Consider the following 24,298-nt stretch of genomic DNA (forward strand, 5'->3'; position numbering starts at 1 on the left):
AAGAACTGTAGTTGGAAATAAATACATCATTCACCACTTAAGAGAAAATACTATTCATAAATAATAAAAAAGAAAGAAAGAATAAAGTAGACAATGTTGATGAATGAATGCAGCATGTAATACTTAGAACGATGGATATATCAACCAATTGACCTCTAAATCATGTCGATTGATGGAATCCAAGCATGGGAGCCTCGTCTGTTTAATATCCATTGGTTGTTAGCTCATGAAAAGAGTTCCCTTTGTATTAATTAGAAAAAAATGGAATGACAAGAAGGAATCAACAGAATTGTAGATGCCCTTAGTTCTCAACTTGAGAATCAACATGATGGAGGAATGTTGTGTTCCTTGTGAGCCTAAATACATACATATGCTTGTTTTTAACAAGCAATATTGAAAGGAGGAGAAAATTAAACCTAAGACTTCGAATGTAAGAATAAACGCTCTTACTCATTTGACCGACAAACCCTTAGCAGTTCTTATCTTTGTTTATGTAAGCAAAACAATGCCAACATTAAAAATATGGGACTTAGAAGATGTATGAGTTTTCACATTACATATGAAAAGATGATGCAACTGTATGTCACATAATGGGGCTCACTCTTCCACCTTTTCCCTGGGAGTCAATGACCATTCACAATTATTACCTTGACACAAACTAAGAGTTCGACCCAATATTTTTGTCTTAGCGGATACATTAGAAGTATATTGAAATCCACAGTTAGAAACAAAAAGGGAACAGAGAGGGAATGAAAATTTGGGGTAAAAAGAAGAGGGATTTCCCAATGCATTTGTTTTCATGAGATTTTATATCTATTTGATTTCCTTGGTAAAACAATAAAAATATATAAAGAATAAGGATTGTATACAATTTTTTTTGGTCCAACAATTACATAACCCAAAAATTGTTGTTTGCCGAAACACCAAATATTGCAAACTATATAATGGAGGTTATTGATTTTTGATGCTCCTTGATGAGCTATATGGTTTTTCACACCATTCTTCTCTGGCTTCTCACACCTCAATGCTGTAATTCTTCTCTCCTTTTATCCCAATATCTCCACAGACATACCCTCCTCCCGCTTTCTCTCTCATTTGGTGCACTAAAACAAGAAGCGAAGGCTATTGGGGAGAGGGGTAGATACATGCTTTGAGGGTTTGGCTTTGCTCTCCTCTTTCTCTCTGTAAAAAACACACCTGAATTTTCTCCGACCCTTGTTCAGCTCTGTCTCCTCTCTCCCTCGCTCACTCTCTCATCAATCAAAAGCTCTATTTGCAGCTTCTAGAAAGCAATTCTATAAAAGGCATATGATTTTGTTGGAAAGCTTGAAGATTTAAGGGTATCCACATAGCCTCAGCTCGCAGGTTTGACAGAAACCATATAATTCCTTCTGTGTAATGCATTTAGGATACCAGATTTCGTTGGGTGTTTGGAATCGGTAGACTTGGATTGTTGTATGTTGTGAACCTTTTAATTCTGTTTACTACATATACAATTACTTTCTTGTCTGAGCATTAGGGTTTTTGGGGCGAACAGTATTGGTTTCTGGGCTTGTCATGTTCTCCCTGCTGGTTTTAGAACTTGGGATTTGAGTTTAAAGGTTACATGTCTCTGGGTCTGTGCGTTTTTCTTCTCTGGTCATAAGATTTGGGTATTGTGTAGTTGAATGGTTTTGGACTATTGGTTTCTGGGTCTGTGTATATTGATTCGGATATGAGTCGTAGGGTGCGGCGGAAGGTGGCTAGGAAGGGGAAGGAGAAGGTGGTTTTGCCTTGTTATCCAGAAATTGAGGAAGAAGTTTCAGGTTCAGTGCAAAATTGGATTGTTGATTGGACTAGTTTGCCAGATGATACAGTAATCCAGTTGTTTTCGTGTCTGAACTATCGTGATCGAGCAAGCTTATCATCAACTTGCAAAACATGGAGAGTTCTTGGAAGTTCTCCGTGTTTGTGGACCTCTTTGGATCTTAGGGCACACAAATGCAATGATGCCATGGCAGCTTCACTTGCTGCAAGATGTGTGAATCTTCAGAAGCTTAGGTTTCGGGGAGCAGAATCTGCTGATGCAATATTGCATCTTCAGGCCAGGAATTTACGTGAAATAAGTGGTGATTACTGCAGAAAAATAACTGATGCTACACTTTCTGTGATTGTGGCTCGGCATGAGGCACTTGAAAGCCTCCAGCTTGGGCCAGATTTCTGTGAAAGGATCAGCAGTGATGCTATAAAAGCAATAGCTATTTGCTGTCCTAAATTGAAAAAGCTTCGACTTTCGGGAATTAGGGATGTTCATGCTGATGCTATTATTGCTTTAACTAAGCATTGTCAAAATTTGACTGATATCGGGTTCATAGACTGTCTGAACATTGACGAGATGGCATTGGGAAATGTTTTATCAGTTCGTTTTCTCTCTGTAGCAGGGACGTCAAATATGAAATGGGGTGTGGTTTCACATCTTTGGCATAAGTTGCCTAACTTGACTGGGCTAGATGTTTCAAGAACTGATATTGGTTCGGCTGCTGTTTCACGGTTATTATCATCATCACAGAGCTTGAAGGTTTTATGTGCCTTGAATTGTCCTGTGCTTGAAGAAGACACCAACTTTGCTCGTCGTAAATATAAAAATAAATTGTTACTTGACCCTTTTTCAGAAATTATGAAAGAAATAGCTTTTTTATTAGTCGACATTACAAAGAAAGGGAAGAATGTGTTTTTGGATTGGAGGAATTCAAAGAACAAGGATAAGAACTTGGATGACATAATGACTTGGATTGAGTGGATTCTCTCTCATACTCTTTTGCGCATTGCCGAGAGCAATCAACAGGGTTTAAACGATTTTTGGCTCGAGCAAGGCGCATCATTGTTGCTCAATTTAATGCAAAGCTCACAAGAGGATGTTCAAGAAAGGGCAGCTACAGGACTTGCAACTTTTGTTGTTATTGATGATGAAAATGCTAGCATACATTGCGGGAGGGCTGAAGCGGTTATGCAGGATGGTGGCATACGCCTTCTCCTAAACCTAGCAAAATCTTGGAGGGAAGGGCTCCAGTCAGAGGCTGCTAAGGTTAATTTTTTTTTTCTTCTTCTTCATGTAATTATGAGTACTCCTCTTTTCAACTAATACTTGTTTCATTTGGTCAGTATAGGAACTGGTTATTTGGTGATGTAGATGTGGAATTAGGCTGACTTTCCTTTTCCTATTTGTTATTTAAATAGGCTATAGCAAACTTGTCTGTTAATGCCAATGTTGCAAAAGCTGTTGCTGAGGAAGGAGGAATCAATATTCTCGCTGGTTTGGCAAGGTCTATGAACAGGCTGGTTGCAGAAGAGGCTGCTGGAGGACTCTGGAATCTTTCTGTTGGAGAAGAGCACAAGGTTTGATAGTCTACAATCTATTGTTTTCTCACATACATATACCCCAAAATTTTCCTTGTAATAAATTAAATTTTCTGGTTAGGGTGCCATTGCGGAGGCCGGTGGAGTAAAAGCTTTAGTTGATCTTATCTTCAAATGGTCCTCTGGTGGTGATGGAGTTCTGGTACATTATCTTTTTGTCCCGTATTTTTTCTCTTTCCATACAATGCTGACATGTCATGCAATACACTTGGGGTTCTGTTGCATGGTGATTAAAGTTGTGGCTTGCTTCCCATGTGTGTCATTTCAGGAACGTGCAGCTGGTGCATTGGCGAATTTAGCTGCTGATGACAAGTGTAGCACAGAGGTTGCTGTGGCAGGTGGTGTGCAGGCTTTGGTGATGCTTGCTCGTAACTGCAAGTTTGAGGGAGTGCAAGAGCAGGTAGTAAATCTTTTCATTGTCACGGTTGGATGTGCATACTGAAATCTCTAGGATGCCCACTTAAGTGATTTGTAAATAAAATTTCAGAAATCAATGTTGCTTGCTTTCTTGATGCCTACATGTTTGTTTCTTTAGACTAACTTAGAAGCCTTCTTACTATTTATTTTAAATATTGCTATAATTTTGGTCGGCTCAATTGGATAATTTGATCTTATAATATTGCTAAGCTCCAAATAACAACTCGACAAAGACTCAACTTCAGCTTGTGTATAATCTATTGTATAGCTAAAGATGGTTGACGTTTTAGGAAAAGCTTATTTTCAAGAAACCTTCAAATCTGGTCTTGATCATTGTGGTTTTTTGACCTTGACACCCACCTCGTCAAGATTCAGGTTGTAGGGACTGGTTTGTCCTTTGTTTATAAGAATCTCATACTATTTTCTTATGATCTGTCTCGGTCTAAGGCTCCTATGGTGTGCCTCCGTATCTAAGTGCCAATTCATGGCTTGGACTTATGGCAGGCAGTGTAACATTAAATTAATGAAAAGTTTTCCTTATTCTATGTATTCACTGGATCTTCTAGTGACATCCGTTCACTATTGTATTGGATTCCCTTTCATTCAGCCTCATCATTAATACCTAACCCCATATGTTTTTTCTTTCAGCACTTTGGTACTAAAATGGTATGGGCTAGGAATTTTTTATGTTTCCAAGTAGATTTCTTAATTAAAATGTATTTTCAAATGTCAAATATTATTTAGTTTGGTGCGCATCTTACAATGGGATCCTCTCTCTCTCGCTCTCTCCCCTACTTCCCTCTTGTTTATGCACCTGTGTGTTTGCTTGTGTACATGTGCATTGTGTGTTGCTTTCTAGCAAATTATTTAATGCACTTCTGGTTATACCAGGCTGCCCGTGCCTTGGCGAATTTGGCTGCTCATGGAGATAGTAATAGTAATAATGCTGCAGTTGGACAAGAGGCAGGTGCTCTTGAAGCACTAGTTCAGCTTACACAATCTCCTCATGAAGGTGTCAGGTAGTTTACTGTGGATTACGTTTTACATTATTGTTTAAGCTACTCGAATATTTTGGGTGAATTTATTTGTATTCGTTTGATATTTTTTTTGTCATCTACATATACTTTCATTCCAGTGAATTTTTTTATTCTTACTTAATTTCTGTATACACACCAATGGAACAAGGTACCTCTGCTCCCTCTTCTTCTTCCTCCTCCACCAAACACCACAATAAAAGGAAGCATAATCTCAATTAAGGAACAAAAGTAATAAGAAAATTTTCAGTTGTTAAGAAATGTTCATTGATATGCTTAAGCTTTAGACTTGTTGAGAGTATCTCATTTCCGGAATGCAAAGTCTTGAGTTACAACATATAATGTCAAGGGCCTCTTCACTCATGGCAAATTGGTTTTGGGTTGGATGCCCTAACTTCTACATAGTATTAGGCGAGAAATTCACATTTTAGGCCTAGTGGTCAAGCATGCTCCTACGCCACCCAATATAAGTTATCTGTGTTTGGCTACCACACGTGAGAGGGCATGTTGAGAGTATATCCCACATCGGGAGTGTAAAGCCTAGTGTTACAATATAATGTCTTAGGCCTCTCCAACTCATGACCAATTGGTTTTTCACTCTCTTCATTTTGTTTATAGCTTTGTCAACTTCTATCTGTGCAACCAAGGTAAAACTATACCTTGTTTTCCTGTTTAACAGGCAAGAGGCAGCTGGTGCATTGTGGAATCTATCGTTCGATGACAGAAACCGAGAAGCAATTGCTGCAGCTGGTGGTGTTGAGGCCTTGGTATGATATATTATTTACCCTCATTGATCACAACACTATAATGCCAGTAGCATCCATGCTAGCTTCTCATTCAAATCCCTAAAAGAAAGAAAGTGTTTTATGATAAGTATATTGCTTGATGTGCTTTAGAGGAAGAAAATTGTTTGGTCCTATGTAGAAATAGCTTCTTAATCTCTCAATGCTTTCTGTCATAGAGGTTGCTTGCTGACTCGGGGAACAAAAATAATTGATTGGAACTCTTTGCCCTAAAATTTACTACTTGTTGAAAATGATAATTGAAAATACCAATTTTTTTCACTATGATGCATAATGAAGAGTGCGTATGGAAGACGTTCCTGTCCGCCGAAGTTGATAAGGAAAGTACAGTGATTTTACCTTTTCTTGTTTTTGAGATTCATGGGAAGGGTTGTTTTTGCATTGAAATCTGTTCTCTATTTATTAGTGGAAAAGCCATTTATTTGTTTTAAATTTATTAAATATTCTACAAGAGGAGAATGCCCAGGTTTGAACCCAGTCTTTGTCCTCGAAAGCAGTGTATTATCCTGATGTGCTGTGAGGGGACCTAGCTCATTCAAAACTGTAACCATATAATTTTATTTTAGGTTTCCAAAAATATGTACGTATGCTAATTTCAGTTTTCTCAACTTTTTTGCTTGAAGCTGAACTTTTTCCCTTGTTTTTATGTACTATTTATTTTCTCTGGAGAATTTAATAGGTTGTTACTATGCTGTAATAAATGCTATTTTATGATGAAAGAGTCTTTATTAAGAGTTATGTCACAATTTAGGGTTTGACCAAAACTTGTTACCTTTCTGGTCTGGATCTAAGAGAATATCAAAGGAAATTGATTAAAACAGATGGTTTTAGTAGTTTCTTTGTGTGAACCATTTCATATCTGCATGAAACCTTTTGGTGATAATTTGAATGGCATTTGGACTCACAATTTGTAAGCTGAAGGATGGGAAAACCCTTCCAACATGCATACTTTCTAGCAATTTTTTGTGTGTGTTTTTGTTTATGTACTGTTAGTTTTTTGTCACGCAAGATTACAATTTAAACCCAAATGTATAATCTGGGTCCAGTTGGTTTCTTGTCAGTTTGAGTTAAAAATGTGAATGTTATGCTAGCCCATTTCATTTTTGCTGCACCAACGGATACATTTTGACACAAATTTTTTTTGAATATGCCCATTTATGTGAGAAAATGCTGATTTCAAGTTGAGTAGGGAAATTTATATTGTTTAAAAGTTTTGGTACAATTTAACAGTTCAATCTTTCATTTGAGCTAAAATAGTAATACTTTGAAATTGTTGTTTTGTTTAAGCTTAAGTGACCCGACTAGCTAAAGTGCAATTTTTTTATATTATACGCCAGAAAGTTGCATTGTATGTATCTCACGTGGGTTATTTAGGTTGCTCTTGCACAAGGCTGCTCAAACGCCTCCCCAGGTCTTCAAGAAAGGGCTGCTGGTGCTCTTTGGGGATTGTCAGTGTCAGAAGCCAATAGGTATGTGCTTGCTCTTCTTAACACAACTAGGAATGACTAGTTCAAAAACTAATATGAGACATAGAGTTTGGCCTGATAATGCATGTCTTTTTGTAGATATCGTTTATTTATTTATTTCAAATGTATGTATCTTATATCATTACTGAACTTGTTGGAATGCAATGTAAGATATCTGGTCTCACTCTGGAGCTAGACAGTGATGATTAGTTTCTTGGAACTTTTGCTGCCAAACAAGTGTAGAACGGTATAAAAGGAAGGAAATGTTGGTGGTGGGGGAGGTCAGTGTGTGTGCTGTCCATTGGGTCAACTTGCAGGTTATGTACACTTGCATGAAAAAAGAAGTGTAATATACATTTTTTTTTGTTTTTGTTTTTTTTGGGAATAGAAGCATTTTTTTATTCAAAATTTGAAAGGATAAAAACGGAGGACATTTAGAACACAGACAAAAAGAAAGAAACACTAGCCAGTGAAACAAACACTCAACACAGAAAACAAAACAGCCAATCAAAAGACAACCCCTTAAGATACTACAGCCAGCAGATTGCGCATAATTGTAGGATAGGATATATCCTCAAAAGCAAGGGAAGTTGATGCCCAAGGAGCAGCCCAAAACTTCACTCTATCCCATAACTCTACCACTCCCACTCCCTTTCCCTTATAATCCTCGAAGATTCTTGTTATGTTCCAGCCAAAGGTTCCAGACCACTGCCTGCATCAGACTGCCGCAAAGGATTTTAGCTTTCTTTCCCCTTCCCAAAGCATCAAATTTGATGGAAAAAATTTCGAAACAGCCTTTCGGTATTATACATGAAAAGGGTTTAGGGTAATATACATGAAAACCTTGAGCGAGTAGATAATCTGTGAGCAATTATTAGAACCCAGATTCCATCTAAAGGACTTATTAAGTTGAAGTTACGAAATTATCTAATCAATGCCCATAATTATTTGTGTTACTTGATCATGCTTCATTTGGGTAATGGGGTAATTTTTCATTCTGGAATGATTCCTTTCAAAATTACTCAATTCTTATGCTCTTAAAGAATATCACTCACTTATGCCTTTTATGAATGGATCAAATAACTAGTGATCTGCTAAATATCCTTGTTCTCCAGTCACATATTGTTGTTTTTTGAAATCCATCGTAGTCTTAAGACTACCATGTTCTTTCAATGATATGAATATTTACTATTCATTCAATGCTGGAATTATTGATATTCACTTTTTGTTCGTTGTTAGCGTTGCCATTGGACGGGAAGGAGGTGTTGTGCCTTTGATTGCATTGGCACGTTCTGAAGCTGCAGTAAGTATTTATTTTATTTTTTCAATTATCATTCGAAATCTTTAAGGTCTATTTTAAAACTATTGTCTTAACTTTGTTGTCAAATGCAGCTGTAGTTTTTTTTTTTTTTGATGAGACATCAGTAGTTATTTTCAAGATTAGTAAAAATCGGCAAAAGGAACAAATCATGTAGTGTTAGACATTTTAGATGTTGTTTTCGGTTGTGGCCTGCTTGGCCACTTCTGCTATATCTTTCTTGTGTCATTTAATAAAAGTTGGTTTCTTTGAAAAAAAAAATGACGAAATTTCTATTCTGCCGCTAAAACTTGATCCGGAAATTCTTATAATGGTATTACATTTCTTAAACAAGCCAAGTATGTTTGAAATTTCCAAATTTAGGGTGAAATGGTAAAACAAACATTTATAAGGGAAAAATAATCTTGTGTAAACAGATATTCCTGGTCAATAGGAGGAAATGAAGCACTGTTAAGAAATTTTTTATATTATCTTTTTATTTTTATTTTATCAAAATTGCAGATGGTTTTTATAGTTAAAGAATGATAGTTGCGTTGACTACTAAGATTGTTTGAGAAATAAGTTTAATAGTACTCCATCGTTGTGGATTGCACTCATCTAGGCTCTGGAATTGATTACTCAATTTATGGGAACATATGTTTTTCCAAAATGAAATATAGAAGCTGAATTTAGTGATAGTGCATGCTTCAGTTTGAAATTAAGTATGAAAAAGTATAGTATTTGAGTAGTTTCGCGTGTCTTTTTTTTTAGTAGATAATAGCCGACAATCTGTAAAATAATGAGATACGAGAAATTTTGGGAACCAGAGCTAAGATCTCTACATCCTGTATTAGTTGTTAGTCAAAATTAGGAAAGTTCTTATACTCATTTACTTTTTTTGGTTTTCATTTAGTGTTGAATAACAGCACGACGCAACAAGGCTTTTATATTGCTTCAAAGTTCCAAAATAATGAATGCATATAAATTCACTTGTGTTCCAATTGGAAAGTTTTTAAGTTATTTAACCTTTGTCTTTGTTCAAGGTTTGTGGATAAAGTCCTTCATGGGTATATGCTTCATTGAGTTTAGTGCATTTACTTACAGATATCTGCTCATGTCTCCTATCAACCTCTTTTTGTTTGATTTTACTTTTTCCTACAATATGAAAGTGATATGATTTTGATTTTTTCTTCAACTTTCAGGATGTCCATGAAACAGCTGCAGGTGCTCTTTGGAATCTTGCTTTTAACCCTGGTAATGCTCTCCGTATTGTGGAAGAAGGAGGTGTTCCTGCTCTTGTTAATCTTTGTTCTTCATCGGTGTCAAAAATGGCTCGCTTCATGGCTGCATTGGCATTGGCGTACATGTTTGATGGCAGGTACTTGTTGTAGCGTGACTGTAGCCTAGCTGTTTTCTGTGTGGATATTACTCTTTATTTTGTTTCAAGATTCTGTTGAATGCCTGGATTTTTGTTCTATATGTAATGGGGTTTAATATCCTTTTGAGTCTTATGGTTTATTCATTTTAAGGAAACCTGGTTTTGCTGGTAGCTCTGACAAGATGATTTCAGTGTAGAAACCTTTGATTCAAAATATCATGCCTTAGACATGGGTGGAATTTATCCTTTTGAAGTGTTTTCCTTTTATTTTTTTGGGAATTTTGTATTATATAGGAATATCTTGTAGTAAAGAGATATAGAAAACTTGTATTGGTTGAAAACCTTGATTTAAAAAATACCTACAGCTTATAAGTCACACTATATTATTAGAGAGTGCGCATCTCGACCTGTCAGAGTATGTGAAGTTGATGGCCATGCTTATTTTTTTGTGACATTTATTTTGCTGTTTCCTATGGCATAGGTATATGATAATGATTATTTACATGGGAAGTAAATTTTCTCACTATGGAACTGGGATGAAAATTGTTTCTGGGAGTAACATGCATCTATATATCTTAAAGTTTTTCTTAATTTTTTTTCCTTATGTTAAAGTTGGTTAATGCTCTGTGCAGAATGGATGAATTTGCCTTGATAGGGACTTCATCAGAAAGCATCTCAAAGAGTGTGAGCTTAGATGGCTCTAGAAGGATGGCTCTTAAGCACATTGAGGCCTTTGTCCTCACATTTTCTGATCAACAAACGTTTTCTGCTGCTGCAGCATCATCAGCCCCTGCAGCATTGGCACAAGTGACCGAAGGTGCTCGTATTCAAGAAGCAGGACATCTGAGATGCAGGTTCTCTCTTTCTCTCTCTGGCTTTGTTTATCCTTTTCCGTAATCACTCAACTCATTGTTCCTTTGGCCTTCCTCTCCTCTTCTTTCATTAGGTTATACATGCATATAATTATCCAACTTCTAAGCCACTCATTTGGTTCCCTTGAATGCCTGTTAGCCGTCCTTAGTTTGTTAATATTCTTACTCCTGCATACCATGCATTTTGTGGAAATCATGTGTCATCTATAACATATTCAACAGTCATAGTTCCAATCCAATGTTTTCCAGGACCTTTTAACCTTTTTGCTATGGTTGAAATTTACCAAATAACATTAAAATATAATCCAAATTACTTGATAATTTATTTTTGATAGTATTACTTTTATCTCCTTGGTTTATGGGTGTCGATCGATTATTTATTTATCTTCTAGTGGTTGATGTTTGTGTAAAGATTGTTTTACTGTTCTGGTTTATGTACATCTAACCAGGAAGTTCATTTATATTGTCAATTGAGAGGGCTACTTTGATTTTTCCCCGTAGTATTTGCTTTTTTTTAATCAGAATTTTGACTTTTCCTTGTACTGTCAGCGGGGCTGAAATTGGAAGATTTGTTACCATGCTGAGGAATCCATCATCTGTTCTCAAGGCATGTGCTGCATTTGCTCTTCTTCAGGTAATTGTGCATATTTAGACTCTCCCTCTTTGAGAAAGGGTATATTTCCAGGTGGTGTTCAGCGCCAATGCAGATATCCTTTATTTATTTAAGGAGAACAATCTTTTATGTATGCACTCTTTCAACTGCAGTTTACCATTCCTGGTGGCCGGCATGCCATGCACCATGCCAGCCTTATGCAGAATGCAGGAGCAGCACGTGTTCTGCGGGCTGCAGCTGCTGCGGCAACTGCTCCGCTTGAAGCCAAAATCTTTGCTAGAATTGTGCTTCGCAATCTTGAGCATCACCATATAGAACCATCACTCTAATTCATCTGTCAGCAAAACATCTCCGTTTAGGGTTGTTGATGGAGGCTGATTTAATGCTTTGTTATGAGCTTCCGTGGACAGCAGGATGTCGCACCACAAGGATGCATGCTGTTCTCTGTAATCTTTCATGTAAAAGAACTAAACCTTGCCCCGACAGCAAATCAGCTTGATCTTCATTTTTTCTTCTGTCCCCCATTTCTGAGGCATAAAGATGGTTAATTTAGGTTCAAGTAACCCACCCCCTTTGTACCAAATCATATAAGGAAAAAAAAAAGTTTGTTTAGATGGGGGATTAGTTTAAGCACTTGTATCCTTAACCATTTTCAATTTTTGTTCGTATTCTTTGTGATGATGTCTCCTATATAATGATATATATTAAAGCTGCTTGAGACTCGTCCTGGCAACAATCTGGTGAAAAACTGCATTAGTTGATCCTCTATCCATTTCTTTTTAGTTGCAGCTTTGAAGAAATGGACTAATAATCTAAGAACGTTTTTTTAGTACTGACAGTATTCCGAGGTGATGCCTCTGAGGATATATTTTGTGAATAAATTACATGTTTATCTCTTTGTTTAAACTATGCCCTATATTAGTGAAATAGGCATGGATAGATGACACCGGTTCCATGGTTTATGCAAGAATCGCATAATTTTGAAAACCATGCAAATTTGAGAAGCAATCGAGTCGAATTGAGAACTAGGGTTTGAAATAGAATTGTATTTATACGTTCTAGTTATGCAATGTTTTCAAATTGTACTATTCTTGCATGGACTATTGAAACTGGTGCTATCCATGCCTATTTACCCTTTGAGCTGTAAGTAGTCCCAAAATTTTGGAGAAATGGCAAGAGTTTGAACTCTTCGGTCGTTTATATAACCTCAAATTTAGAAATTCTAATTGCCTTGGTATTGGAACAAAAACGCAATTCTAAAACAAGGTAATAAAGTTTTAACTTTCGTTCCTCAATTATGATTTTTATTATCACTCCAAAAAGAAAACGATTTGGTTTATGCTATTTGGATACGCTAAGTTAGCAATCTCGTAAGAAAAAAAAAATTTATGAAGTAACGTTTGGAAGAACCTCGTCAAATGCAATTGCCACTCTCTGCAGTGCAAAACCCACTTCTCCATTCCCCAATGAAGCATAATAAACAGACACAAGAAGTCCCATTCTAGTATAGCACCTACCGTTTAAAAATGAAAACATACATGGTAACAATCACTTCACAGCCGCCTTCTGTATATCCCGTGTTCTTACTCAGATTAAACCACAGTCAGCACCAATTGCCGATGCTCTGTGAGCCTTAAAAGATCCAGGAAGTTGTTCCAGATGGATGAAAATGATTTATGTGATGAAGGCTCTGCTATCTTGGGCTGCATTGAGGCTTCGTCTTCCAAGTATGGCACAACATACTTTTTCATGTCGCTTCGAGAGATGTGCAGATGGCCCCCTGACACGTTAATGAACTTAACTTTTCCAGCTTCATCCAAGGTTTTCAAGCCAATCCAGTCTTCAGTGTACAGCTTGGTCTGCAGGATAATACAATGTTCAGAAATCCTAAAGCTTTATAGTATATTGACAGCCAAAAAGCACTAGGCAACAAGAATATGGACTTCTCTCCATGGTCTCAGATTATAAAGCACAAACTTTTATTATTCAGTACTTGAGCAAGAACTATGGAGTAGATAGGTTACCTCTTGCGCGGGCAAAATAGGATCAAAGGCCCCATCTGGGAAATATCCAAACCAGGAGGTCTCCTTGGGTATCAATATAGTGTCCTGCTCAAACTAACCATGGACGCCAGGAGAAATAAAATTTAGAACTACAAACTGAATCGTTTCAAATGGGCGAGAGAAAATATAACTCTAAACCTCACCATAATTAATACCAACTTCTCTAAGCTCGAAAACCGTTCCTTATAAGTGGAATTTCTCATATTATTTATTTCATTGTTCAACCTCGGAAGGAACCTACACCCTTTTAAATAGGCAGCAATGTCCTGGAGAATAAAAAAGTTGATGAAGTTTAACTCTTGGTGCATGGAACCTACAGACGGTACAAAAAATCTTTCAAGCTAACTCATGGATTATACTCACAGTAGGGATTTTAACATAACCACTTGGAGACAAATGTTCCTGCAAACACATCAAAAGCAGGTAATTCAATTGGCGAGTTTCCAACAGAGATAAATAATGAGAGAAACAGGACAACTTGGTTGCAAGAATCTCAACAGAGATACCATTTTACTGAGGCAAATGTTACTGTCTCCTGTTTCAGAAACTTAAATACAAAAGAAAAAAGGAAAAAATTAAGAACTTGAGAGCTCAATAAGTTTAAACCTGGATAAAGCAGCTGTAGATCTCTGACTTGATTAAGTTGTCCAGAAGCACACAAATCCATTCGGACTGCAAAACATAAAATATATAACTAATATATTGGTAAGTGAGTAATCGAACATATATTTGATATTACTTATTCCACTGATATTACTTATTTCCCCATCATATTCTAAGTCTATCAATATTGATTTCTGTTGCCAAGGGTTCCGAAGACAAAAACGCATTTCAGTGTCTTTCTGATCAGCATGGGATGGAAATAGAATATTGATTCTGTCACTCCACATTTTACAAAGTCGAAAGGGAAGGTGAAAACAACAGAATATCTGGTCTGTTCTCATGACACAAATTCTGGTTGTTTTAAATTCAAGCAAGATAATAATTTGCCATGGAAATAATTTTGAAGTAACATGAACGGTGAAGCATCAATGTCATACTCCAAATACCACACATAACTTAGTTTTAACTAGATTCAATGTAGACAAATACTTGAATGAAGTTATATTGCATAGAATAGCTCAAGTCCTAATAACTCCAAAAGGAAACATCATTATCTTTCTGAACAGTGCTCAACAACTGTGAATATTCTAAATTCAGGATGCTTTCAGTTTACATATGGGACATCATATTGAAATATTTTACTGGGGTTGATTCACAATATGTTTATCTCACATATGAGGGAAATAACCAAGTCTTTATTTCATCCTAATAGGTTTTGTCCTGTTTATCAGGATTTTGTGTTTAAACTAATTACTTAAGCAAGTGTGCATTCCAAATACAATATAAACCTAGAAAATGACTTTATTATACATTGTAAGTAAAATGATTCAGAATAATAATTTCTTCGTTAAAACCAGAGAGAAGAGGAAGAAGCACATACTCCACAAAATGGAATAGAAGCAGTACCAGCATGGGGACCTGCTAGTGATATAAAATTCTTAACCTGTTTCACATATATAAATATAGAATGGAACATTAGCGATTTAGAAAATTGATACAGAAAAAATAAGTCAGCACTTGTAATAACAAAAGGTGCTACATGGTAGAGAAAGAAATACAAAGGACAACACTGATGAAGATGGTAAAAACTGATCGGATAATGTTAGGTTCACACAATCTTCTCCCTACAATCAACACAATACCCTTTTGGTCTTATCATTGCTAAATGTATTCTAGTAGTAGGGTAAAGAGGCTGAGATGATTAGTATGGTTGGCGTCTAATCCATCTGTTAAAGTTTAAGCATCCAACCCAAAACCATTTGAAATGAATGAAGAGGCCTAGGATTTTATGTATTCTTATGCAAGGCTTAGACTACCCGATGTGAGATTTTTATGTGGTCGAAATGAGCGAAATATGTGGATCAATATACTTAGGTAAAGTGGAGCACATGCGGCCAATTGGGCATGGCATGCGGATGAACGCTCACTCTGATATCGTGTTAAATTCAAAGCATCGAACCTAAAACCAATTGGCAATGGCCCATAATTTTATAAATTATAATGCAAGACTTACAACGTTACAATAACTGATGTGGGATTTTAGCAGAAGACTACAAGAGTTTAGATGGATGGAACTAAAGGAAGGTTTCGGAAGGACTTGGAAAGACACAAAATCCATAGGGATTAGACAAGCGCTTTTTGAAATGGCTAGGTTGAGAGTAACAGGATGAGGTGCTTTCATCATACATGGGTACGAACAGTAACAGAAGCCCACCACACCTTTGAAGAGAAAATGTGAATCAGTCCTATAGAATTGTGAACCACTTTACATTTAGTGCAGTGACGCACTATATTCGTAATAACAAAAACTAGGAATGCTGAAAATAGCAATAAACAGGTTTAAGTAACAACACTTTTGTAGAGCTTAATAAAGGAAAAATATGCCTTCATACTTTCCTATTATATTTATTAAGTTACCAGATCAAGATGAATTTCTTTTACCAGGAAACCATTTCATGCTTTACAATCATGTACAAAACAATATATGTTTAAGGATTAAGATTATGCATGAATACTAATAAAAAATAATGTTTAAGAAAAATAATAGAAATAGCAATGTGTTCTTACAGGAGGTCCCCCATCACAAAATTCAATTACTCCTCGACCAACCATGTTACCCTGTGAAACATAACGAATGTGGAATATGTTATCAACAATAAAACCACTAGAATCAATACAAAGTTGAATAGTCGAAAACTAAATGGAAAAACTACAATGGATGAATGCAATCTAATCACCAAAAAATTATATAAGGCAACTAAAAGTCCTAAATTTACATGGAAATTTCTCCACCTTTCATGAAGGCACTAAACTGCAATAAAACTGAGAAGACAGTTACAACTGCATGTATGCACATCTGTATGCTAGGTGTTCTTCAATATTGTGACCTCGCAGCTTGTGCACCATCATGGGTACAAGTAATTCATAGTAGTTGCAAAGTAAGAAAGAAAAAAGAGAATGCTAGGAGAGACCATCAGCAATACAGAAGAATGACTCATGGAGCTGGTAAACGTAAGAAATAGCCAAAGCTTAAACATTCACTAGCGGAAGTTTAAATGAACACATGAGACGCATTATATTTCTTTCTTTTTACTTTGAAAAAATAGACATAATTCTTACATTCATGCAGAGGGTCCATGGATGGAGAAGAAATATCTTATAGTAGCAGCAGATTATGAAGGAAAAACACAAGTAGAAACAAATAACTTTTACAACCCTTGTCAATCACCTGAGAAAGTCCAACTATGTTGTAACCCTCACTTAATTCACTTATATTTTTCACCTGTAATTGGCATGGAAATTTGTTAAGAAGGGTGTTACAATTTAATTTCCAAAATGAAGAATTAAAATGTATTACCAAACTATTTCACCACCTTCTCACAAGCAATGGTCGTCTGCAAGTAGAAGTATAATAAATTATTTTCCAAACTACATATGGAATATTAATATATTATTGATAGAAAGCACTCATACTATTAGTTCAAGAGTCACCTGTTCCAATAAGGGCATAGTCCAGGAATCCCACGATCCATCCCCAATTTCTCTACAGAGAAAAATGAATCAGAAACAGGACTTGCATTAATCATGCACTAGATGTTAGCCTGATCAGAGGTGCACAATTTGATTTTTGACAGAAGAGCATCAAACAATAACAGTGAACTTGACAAATTGATACAAAGGTTACATCACATTCATACATGTCACAATTTCTGACAGAGTGTTCCTATTGGGAAATATTCAGTTTATCGAATAACTCTGAAAACCCTTTGTCAGCAGAGTTTAAGCTTGTTATGTCTTGATAGGCAACAGCACTAGTTTGGAAACTTTTTGAGAAACATACCAAATTAATGACGAGAGTTCTGTGCTTTTAAAAAAAGACTCGTCGATGACCCACAAAAGTTCAGGAGCGCATTTATGTGTTCCTTAAAGAGGTTCCTCCTGGGACCTGAAACTCGGACTAGTGTGTTGGGTTTTTACTCTATTTGATTAACTTAATGTACAGGTTTGATGATGCCTCCAGCTGGCTTAGGAGAGTCCCACTAATCGAGTCTGTGTCGTGCAAGCAGCATAAGGGAAGTGTGGAATGTGAATTCCTTAGCTTTTTAGGGTTAGAGCTGGGATATAACCATTAGAGAATAAATGTAGTAGAACAAGTTTTAATAGCATACATGCAGTATCCTTGAGAACCAGACCAGTTGCTTAAGAGCTCAGTAAATTGTGTGACTCCTCGGTTGCTGCATTTATCTCCAATGCCTGTCATAGAATATAAATAGATAAAATCCCAGCTTTATAATGATTTAACTAACTCTTCCCAACATCATACAAAAATTCATTTCTCAAAATAGCCAATGTAGACACAAGTGTACCATCAAAATGTATGAGAGACAAAGTCCAAGTATATTTTAGAAGCACGAAAATATTTTGATGAAACTTTTTGTTACCGACTTGTTTCAGCAGCCCAAAAAGTCAGATTTTGAAAGATAATTATTGAACACTGATCTACAATGCTATCACATAGTTTTCCTAAGTTAAAGGGAGAAGCAAAGAACAAAGTCACTACAGAGTTCTTTGACAAATTGTCAGTCTCTTTAGCCCAGTAATATCTAAGTATGTACATAGTCCGCAGATTATATATGAAAATTAAAGCATGCATATGACCGAGTCTACTTCTTCATAAGTACCAACTACTTCATTTCGTCTACTATTTTCCGCCATTTGTTTAAGACAAACTTGCACATACATGGTAGCTACCTAACTAGATGGATGTACATTTGAAGAAGAGTTTCTCATACAATTTACAGCTTCACAGATACTTCGGACACAAATAAGGCCGAAAATTTATGCCCTCTTGTTTGCCTACAGTTTCTTAGCTACCAAAGAAGATGAAACCAAAAGGCCAATTTTCCACAAATGTTATTCCTTACATTACCTCACATACAAACAGAGTTGTCAATGATCTTATGGGAGATGAATTCATTTCAACATTCCCGCACCAACTCAGAAATGGAAAACAGCAAGGAACATACTGACAAACGAACATTAGACAGTGAGCATCAGCCCAAAATAAAGAAAGAAAAGAAAAGAAAAGAAATTTATAGATGCTAAGACTGTTGCTAAATAGGGAAGAAAAACAAGCTAGCAGTGCAACAGAAATAGAAGCAAACTAAACCGCAGAGAATATCTTTTTTCTCAAAAAAAACTTCCAACTTGGTCATTGCAAGCATTGTTTGCTCTTATTCACAAAAACAGAGCTACTAGCATTAATATAATGGGTCAAAGAGCATAATAAGCAGCAACAAAATTCACTACAAACCCATTAAGAGCTGCAGAAACCCATGAAATTGAAAAGAAAAACAAAAGGATGAGAGATTTACCATGAAAAACAATGAAAGGAACAGAGTGGATTAGTGGGATAAGAGTGATGAGGAAGAAGAAGATGAAAATGATTGATACTGGTGGAGAAGCCATTGTTGCTAAATGGGTTTTTGCTTAAAGTTGCCAAAAGCTTTGGAATTCCAGAGAGGTTTGTAGGTTCGGAGTCTCAAGGATTTTGGTGGAGTAGGACTCCTGAGAAAATGGTTTGTTTACAGAGAGAGAGAAGAGAAGTTGGGTTGATTATTCTGGAAACAGAAGAACATGCCAACTACCCTTCCTACAGTTGACTATTATTTGCCATTAATAGAGGCACCACACTCATCCATATGTCATTTTGGGTTTAGAACTCCTTTGACAAAAGACAAATTTCCGCCAGTGACTCTCTGGTCTTTTGCTAATGATCTGTTTTGGTGGCATTTAAGATTGGGAAATAACTTTTATTTATTTTGTGGGACTCGAATCTCATAAAAAAATAAATTTTTTATTGAAAAAAAAAAACAATTATGTGGGACTCGAATCAAATCTCATAAATGAGCGGGTTGCCTTTTACTTATGTTGTTTAAAAGTACATTTTTTTTCTTTATTTTTCCAGATGAGAAAAAACAAATTCTGCTAGGGAAAATAAAGAGAAAAGGAAATGAAGAGACAAATTGAAGGAAAAGAGTTTTGGTTAATAGCTTGTGTAACCGTGTGAGAATGGCAGGTGTGTGTGACCATCCATTTATCTAAATAAGAGTAAACCTTTAGTGCCATGTAAAATTACTTGAAACAAGAAAGTCATAAATCGGAAAATTCATGAATCGGAAAATAGAAATGAGTATAAAATCAACTTCTATATAATTAATCCAATTCACAATATGAAAAGAGGTAAGTGCTCATGTGACAAAATCCTATTAAGGGAGGGCTCCAAATTCACATATGTTTCAGATTTTGTGGTCCTTTATAAAAAATTACAAATTAGCTTGAGAATTTTACGGTCAAGGTGCTATTAATATGGAGTGAGAAAATGGGAAAATCTTCAATTCTAGGGAAATTGGCGGCTTTGCCCCCGGCGCAACTAATTTATTCAATAATATCCCCATTTTGAAATCTAATCACAAATACCCTCTATAAAAACTCCCTATTGACAGTCTATTGCCCATCAGTCACCTTTTTTTTTTCTTCTTCTCAATCATTGTTCTTCCTCTTCCTCTTCCTCTTCTCCCTAGTCTCTTTCTCTTCCTCTTCTTCAAACCTCACAGAAAATCCACCTCCACGAATCTCACCTAACTCCATATCCTCTTAGTTATATCTTCCATCTCCTATCTTTTCTTTTCTTCTCTCTCTCGCTCGCTCCCACCCATGATGACGACAACTGTCACCTCCTCAGAAACCCTAACCCATCCCTCACTCTTGCGGCCGCCATTCTCCACCTCCATCTCTAACTCTCTGTCACCTCTTTCGACTGCTGTTCTTCCCCTCTGATTCAACAAATTTCTCAATTTTTCTCAACTTTCCTAACATCCATGGCATCTCAGGTACTCAATTTTTATGCTTTACTTTCATACCCATATGTTATTTGGGTTTTCTTCTGCTTGTTTCAATTTCATATATGGGTTGGAATTTTTGGTGCTTAATGTCACTTCAAGTCCCTCCAAGTCAAATTTGAGTGGGATTGTATAGAAATTTGTTGAAACATAATTGTGGGTTTAATCTAAAATTTTATCACTCTTTTTTTAAAATTAATTATTTTTTAGCTTGTGTAGAGAATGTTATTTAAGTAGGATTATACAAAAACTTGTTGAACCAAAATTTTGGGATTGTGCAAATATTTCTCTGTTTGTCGTAAGGAATATTATGCTTGAAGCTTGAAGCTTGTCCAGGCTACAATGATTTTGAAGTTTTTCTTTTGCTAATTGAATTTTATTATTGAGTTAGGTTTTTATTCTGACAAAAAAATATTTTTTTTTGAAGAAACACAATTATTTGGTTCAATGGTCTCTTGGTTTTATAGGGATTGTGTGATCTAATATAAAGGAACATTCAGGCCACTTGAAAGTGTTCTGCATCTTCAAAAATCTGTTATGATATGAATTTGTTTTGTTATGTTTTGGGATGTGATTTTTGAATGAACTACATAAATTGATATAATGAACTACTAAGTGAGCTCTCTGCATCCATAATATTGAATCAGCAATGGTGAGCTTAAGAAGAAGCAAACGCTTGATATCCAGTAAGATAATAATCGAAGTTAAATGGTGCAAAGTTAGATTGTGCTTGATGTTCACCACTTATTTTAGTTAACTCCTGTACAATGTAGAACACTTTTTTCAAAGTTAGATTGTGCTTGTAGAGGAATTGGATAATGGATAATGGTTCACCAATTGTAAGACTGCTTTGTTCATTCCACAGTCCACTCTGGAATTATTCTACAATTCTTATAACCTTCCTTATTTCTCTTTCTAAAATTATGTTTCATTGTTGTAGGTTGTTGACGACAGATGCCATAAACCATATAAGTTCTAAGGTGAGAAAAAAGAGTTCTTTGATGACTGGGAAGAGTGTACAGAGGCATTGTAGTATGACAACCATCATCATTCAGTGTTTTAGATTTAGGCTTACCTATGAGTTATTGCTAGGCTTATGGACTTAATCTTTGGTTGTTGTTGGTGTTGGTGCTTCATGAGTTTGCTATCTTTTTAAGAAGGCCACGGAAAATGCACCTTGCATATTTGTTGATGAAATTGTTGTTGCACAACAAATAGGACCTAGAATTTTTTTGTTTCACCATCTCTTTTGCAGGGTCCAATTTTATTTATTATTTTTTTTTTTCATGACGATTGGATCTAGATATTTTGCTTATGGAAAAAATACTTTTATTTATATTATGCATTGAAGAGAGAACATTATATACATTGTGTTTTGCCCAGCATTTCCCGCATAAGATGGACTATTACAGTTTTTGTATTGCTACTGTGTAAGCCTCATATTACGTTAGTATTGCTACTATATAACCTTCTATTGCGTTCTTATTGCCACTGATTAATTGGTTTTTGCTATTTTTTGCATTAATTTGTTTGTGAGTCCTCCTATTTGCACAATACGTAGGCAATACAAGCCATATATGGGGTCAATATCTACCCAATATAAGCCATATACAGAGGCAATATAAAGGCATTACAAGCCACAAGAGTTTATATTCATTTTTTTCTCAAAAAATGACACAAGCTATAAATTGGCAATAAACATACAATGCAATGACAATATAAGGCAATAAATGGTTATAGACAAACAATAAACAAGCAATATACAGACAATATACAAGCAATATACATGCAATATACACCAAATGTATATAACGTGTTTTAAAAAAAAAGGATGTGACGTCCTTGATGAAATCACATTCTTACACCCATAATTTCCCAATTTCCCTACTATGGAAGTAATACAATAGTAATACACGAGCAATAATATAGTAGTAGTAGTACACAAACTTCATACTCCCCTTATAAATTTATTACAACAGACTTGAAAAAAAAAAGAAAAAAAGAAAGAAAAGGATATACGAGGGCAATGCACAAGCTATAAAGGGCTATACATGTGCACTACATATCTATCATGGCATTTGCCAATTTGAATAACTGATTTGGTTACATTTGTATTTTTTTCTTCTTTGTCAAAGGAAACGATAAAACCATGGAAATTAGAGATTGACAAATTTCCTTCTAACTTGACTTTCATAAATTGATGAACTAACAATGTTATCTCATTACATCTTAAGATATACATAAGAAAGTGGCAAAAAATAAAAAATTTACACCTCCGCTTGGTCGGAAAAATTCTAGGACATGTCCTCTTAGACCCTAATTTAAGCTGAAAGTTAGTAATTTCCTCCCCAAAAGAACGCCGCCACTTGAAACAAGACAATCTTCCATCTGTACAAAACGGATAAAAAATGCATATTAGAAGTAAATCATTTGATCACAATGGAAACAAAAACATAACCTTTAATCACAATTGAATTTCAAAACAGAAACCAATACCAAAATTCATACAAATTGTTGGCTTTTCTAAATGACCCAATTCTTCATATGACAAGCTTTCACAAGATAGTACCATTGCAAAATTAAAGTTTACATTCATGCAAACAATTTCATACTACTTAGTTGCAATATAAAAGTAATTATAAACATGGGTGAAGTGAATGTGTATCCTGGCAGGCGAGTAAAAATACAAATTAGGAAATCAGGAAATCATCAATAGTGCACTTGGCATTGTTCAAACAATTAAAGAAGCACAGTCTCAGAGAATGGAACTAGATAAATGCAAGAGCTGTCAACAAACCTTCAAGTTTTTCAAGAACCCTTTTTACGGCACCAACACAACCTTGGCATGATACCAACCTTGAGGATTGTAGACCGCACCAAAAACAGACCCAGGATTGAATTACGGAAAAAATAGAGAAAACAAAGATCCAACAAATGCCAACTTTACACTATCAAACGTATGTTAAAATATTGGCATTCTCATAAAACTCACAAACTTTCCAATCACTTTCAAAAAAAGTAAAGGATGAGAATCTTGCATTTGTTGGTGGTGCTACTGGTTTCAAATTATGAGGTTGGTTTCTTACGGTTTAAACCCCACATTATTGTTATTTCAGAGAGTATCTATGAGTTTTATATGTATTCTTACATGTTGCTCAGAAAAGCCAAAAGTACTAATTTGATATATCACCTAAGAGCTTGACAACCACAAGAAATAGTAGGTAAATTTCATTCAATCACAGAAACAGCAAACAAACCACAACAGAAACCCATTAATGTTTCATTCAAAATATTGAAAGTAATCACCCAATAATCTCATTCAATCACAGAAATAGCAAACAAACCACGACAGAAACTCATTAATGTTTCATTCAAAATATTGAAAGCAATCACCCAATAATCTCAATCAATAACAGAAACCCAAAAAAAAAAGGCAAAACCAATATTAGAACTCACCACAATGAAGATCGAAGATGAAGGTGTTGTGGGTTTGTGGTGGAAGTCGACGACGAAGGTGGAGAGTCACAATTATGGCTTCGTTATGAAGGCCGACGATGAAGGTGGCAAGTCACGCCTTGGCTAGGGTTCGATTCTGAATTTGGGGTTCAACCTTAAGGTTCAAATTAGCTCATAGTTTGAAGATATAACTAAGAGAAAATTGAATTAAGCGAGAGTCTACGGTGGAGGTGGATTTGTGATGTTTGGCAGAAGGAAGAAGAGGAAGAAGAAGAGCAACGACTAAGAAGGAAAAAAAAAAGTGACATATGGGCAATAGATTGTCAATAAGGAGTTTTTATAGGGAGTATTTATGATTGGATTTCAAAATGGGGATATTATTGAATAAATTAGTTGTGCCGGGGGTAAAGCCACCAATTTCCCTCAAGGCAGGAGGTAAATTTTCACAAGTTTAGCCTATATTTCTCTCCGAACACTGATCGAGGAACAAAGACCATTG

At 35.7% G+C, this 24,298-nt stretch overlaps 2 protein-coding genes and 2 long non-coding RNA genes across 4 annotated transcripts; 2 read left to right on the top strand and 2 right to left on the bottom strand.

Annotated features, from left to right (window-relative positions):
• Positions 1-865: 865 nt before the first annotated feature.
• On the top strand, positions 866-11,998 carry ARABIDILLO-2. Its single transcript, XM_008234235.2, has 12 exons — positions 866-3,064; positions 3,217-3,375; positions 3,458-3,538; positions 3,665-3,796; positions 4,705-4,832; positions 5,527-5,614; positions 7,025-7,119; positions 8,356-8,419; positions 9,616-9,791; positions 10,424-10,645; positions 11,213-11,297; positions 11,429-11,998. Exons 1-12 carry the CDS (start codon positions 1,715-1,717, stop codon positions 11,603-11,605), a joined length of 2,757 nt encoding a protein of 918 aa, XP_008232457.1. The 5' UTR covers positions 866-1,714; the 3' UTR covers positions 11,606-11,998.
• Positions 11,999-12,647: 649 nt separating this feature from the next.
• LOC103331600 (alpha/beta-Hydrolases superfamily protein) lies at positions 12,648-19,226 on the bottom strand. Its single transcript, XM_008234236.3, has 12 exons — positions 18,817-19,226; positions 17,611-17,695; positions 16,934-16,985; positions 16,816-16,836; positions 16,671-16,724; positions 16,010-16,060; positions 14,823-14,885; positions 13,946-14,011; positions 13,703-13,741; positions 13,483-13,605; positions 13,301-13,393; positions 12,648-13,135 (listed from the first exon to the last, which is right to left on the bottom strand). Exons 1-12 carry the CDS (start codon positions 18,908-18,910, stop codon positions 12,869-12,871), a joined length of 1,008 nt encoding a protein of 335 aa, XP_008232458.2. The 5' UTR covers positions 18,911-19,226; the 3' UTR covers positions 12,648-12,868.
• A 967-nt stretch (positions 19,227-20,193) lies between these two features.
• LOC148917184 (uncharacterized) lies at positions 20,194-21,479 on the top strand. The gene is made up of 2 exons (XR_016127037.1): positions 20,194-20,334; positions 21,284-21,479. It is a non-coding gene; the product is annotated as an uncharacterized LOC148917184 (long non-coding RNA).
• A 1,035-nt stretch (positions 21,480-22,514) lies between these two features.
• Positions 22,515-23,940, bottom strand: LOC148917185 (uncharacterized). Its single transcript, XR_016127038.1, has 2 exons — positions 23,800-23,940; positions 22,515-22,731 (listed from the first exon to the last, which is right to left on the bottom strand). It is a non-coding gene; the product is annotated as an uncharacterized LOC148917185 (long non-coding RNA).
• Positions 23,941-24,298: the final 358 nt, after the last annotated feature.

The sequence above is a fragment of the Prunus mume genome, linkage group LG5 (genome assembly GCF_029339155.1).
Source record: "Prunus mume cultivar Tortuosa linkage group LG5, ASM2933915v1, whole genome shotgun sequence".
NCBI lineage: Eukaryota > Viridiplantae > Streptophyta > Magnoliopsida > Rosales > Rosaceae > Prunus > Prunus mume.

What these genes read in the sequence shown, in the direction of transcription:
- LOC103331600 (XM_008234236.3), bottom strand. Translation starts at nt 18,910, where the DNA reads ATGGCTTCTCCACCAGTATCAATCATTTTCATCTTCTTCTTCCTCATC. An exon ending in CGACCATTGCTTGTGAGAAG is followed by an intron (nt 16,725 to 16,815) that starts GTGGTGAAATAG and finishes TGCCAATTACAG; the next exon opens with GTGAAAAATATAAGTGAATT. An exon ending in CTATTTTGCCCGCGCAAGAG is followed by an intron (nt 13,136 to 13,300) that starts GTAACCTATCTA and finishes ATTATCCTGCAG; the next exon opens with ACCAAGCTGTACACTGAAGA.
- ARABIDILLO-2 (XM_008234235.2), top strand. Translation starts at nt 1,715, where the DNA reads ATGAGTCGTAGGGTGCGGCGGAAGGTGGCTAGGAAGGGGAAGGAGAAG. An exon ending in TTGAGGGAGTGCAAGAGCAG is followed by an intron (nt 3,797 to 4,704) that starts GTAGTAAATCTT and finishes TGGTTATACCAG; the next exon opens with GCTGCCCGTGCCTTGGCGAA. An exon ending in CTGCATTTGCTCTTCTTCAG is followed by an intron (nt 11,298 to 11,428) that starts GTAATTGTGCAT and finishes TTTCAACTGCAG; the next exon opens with TTTACCATTCCTGGTGGCCG.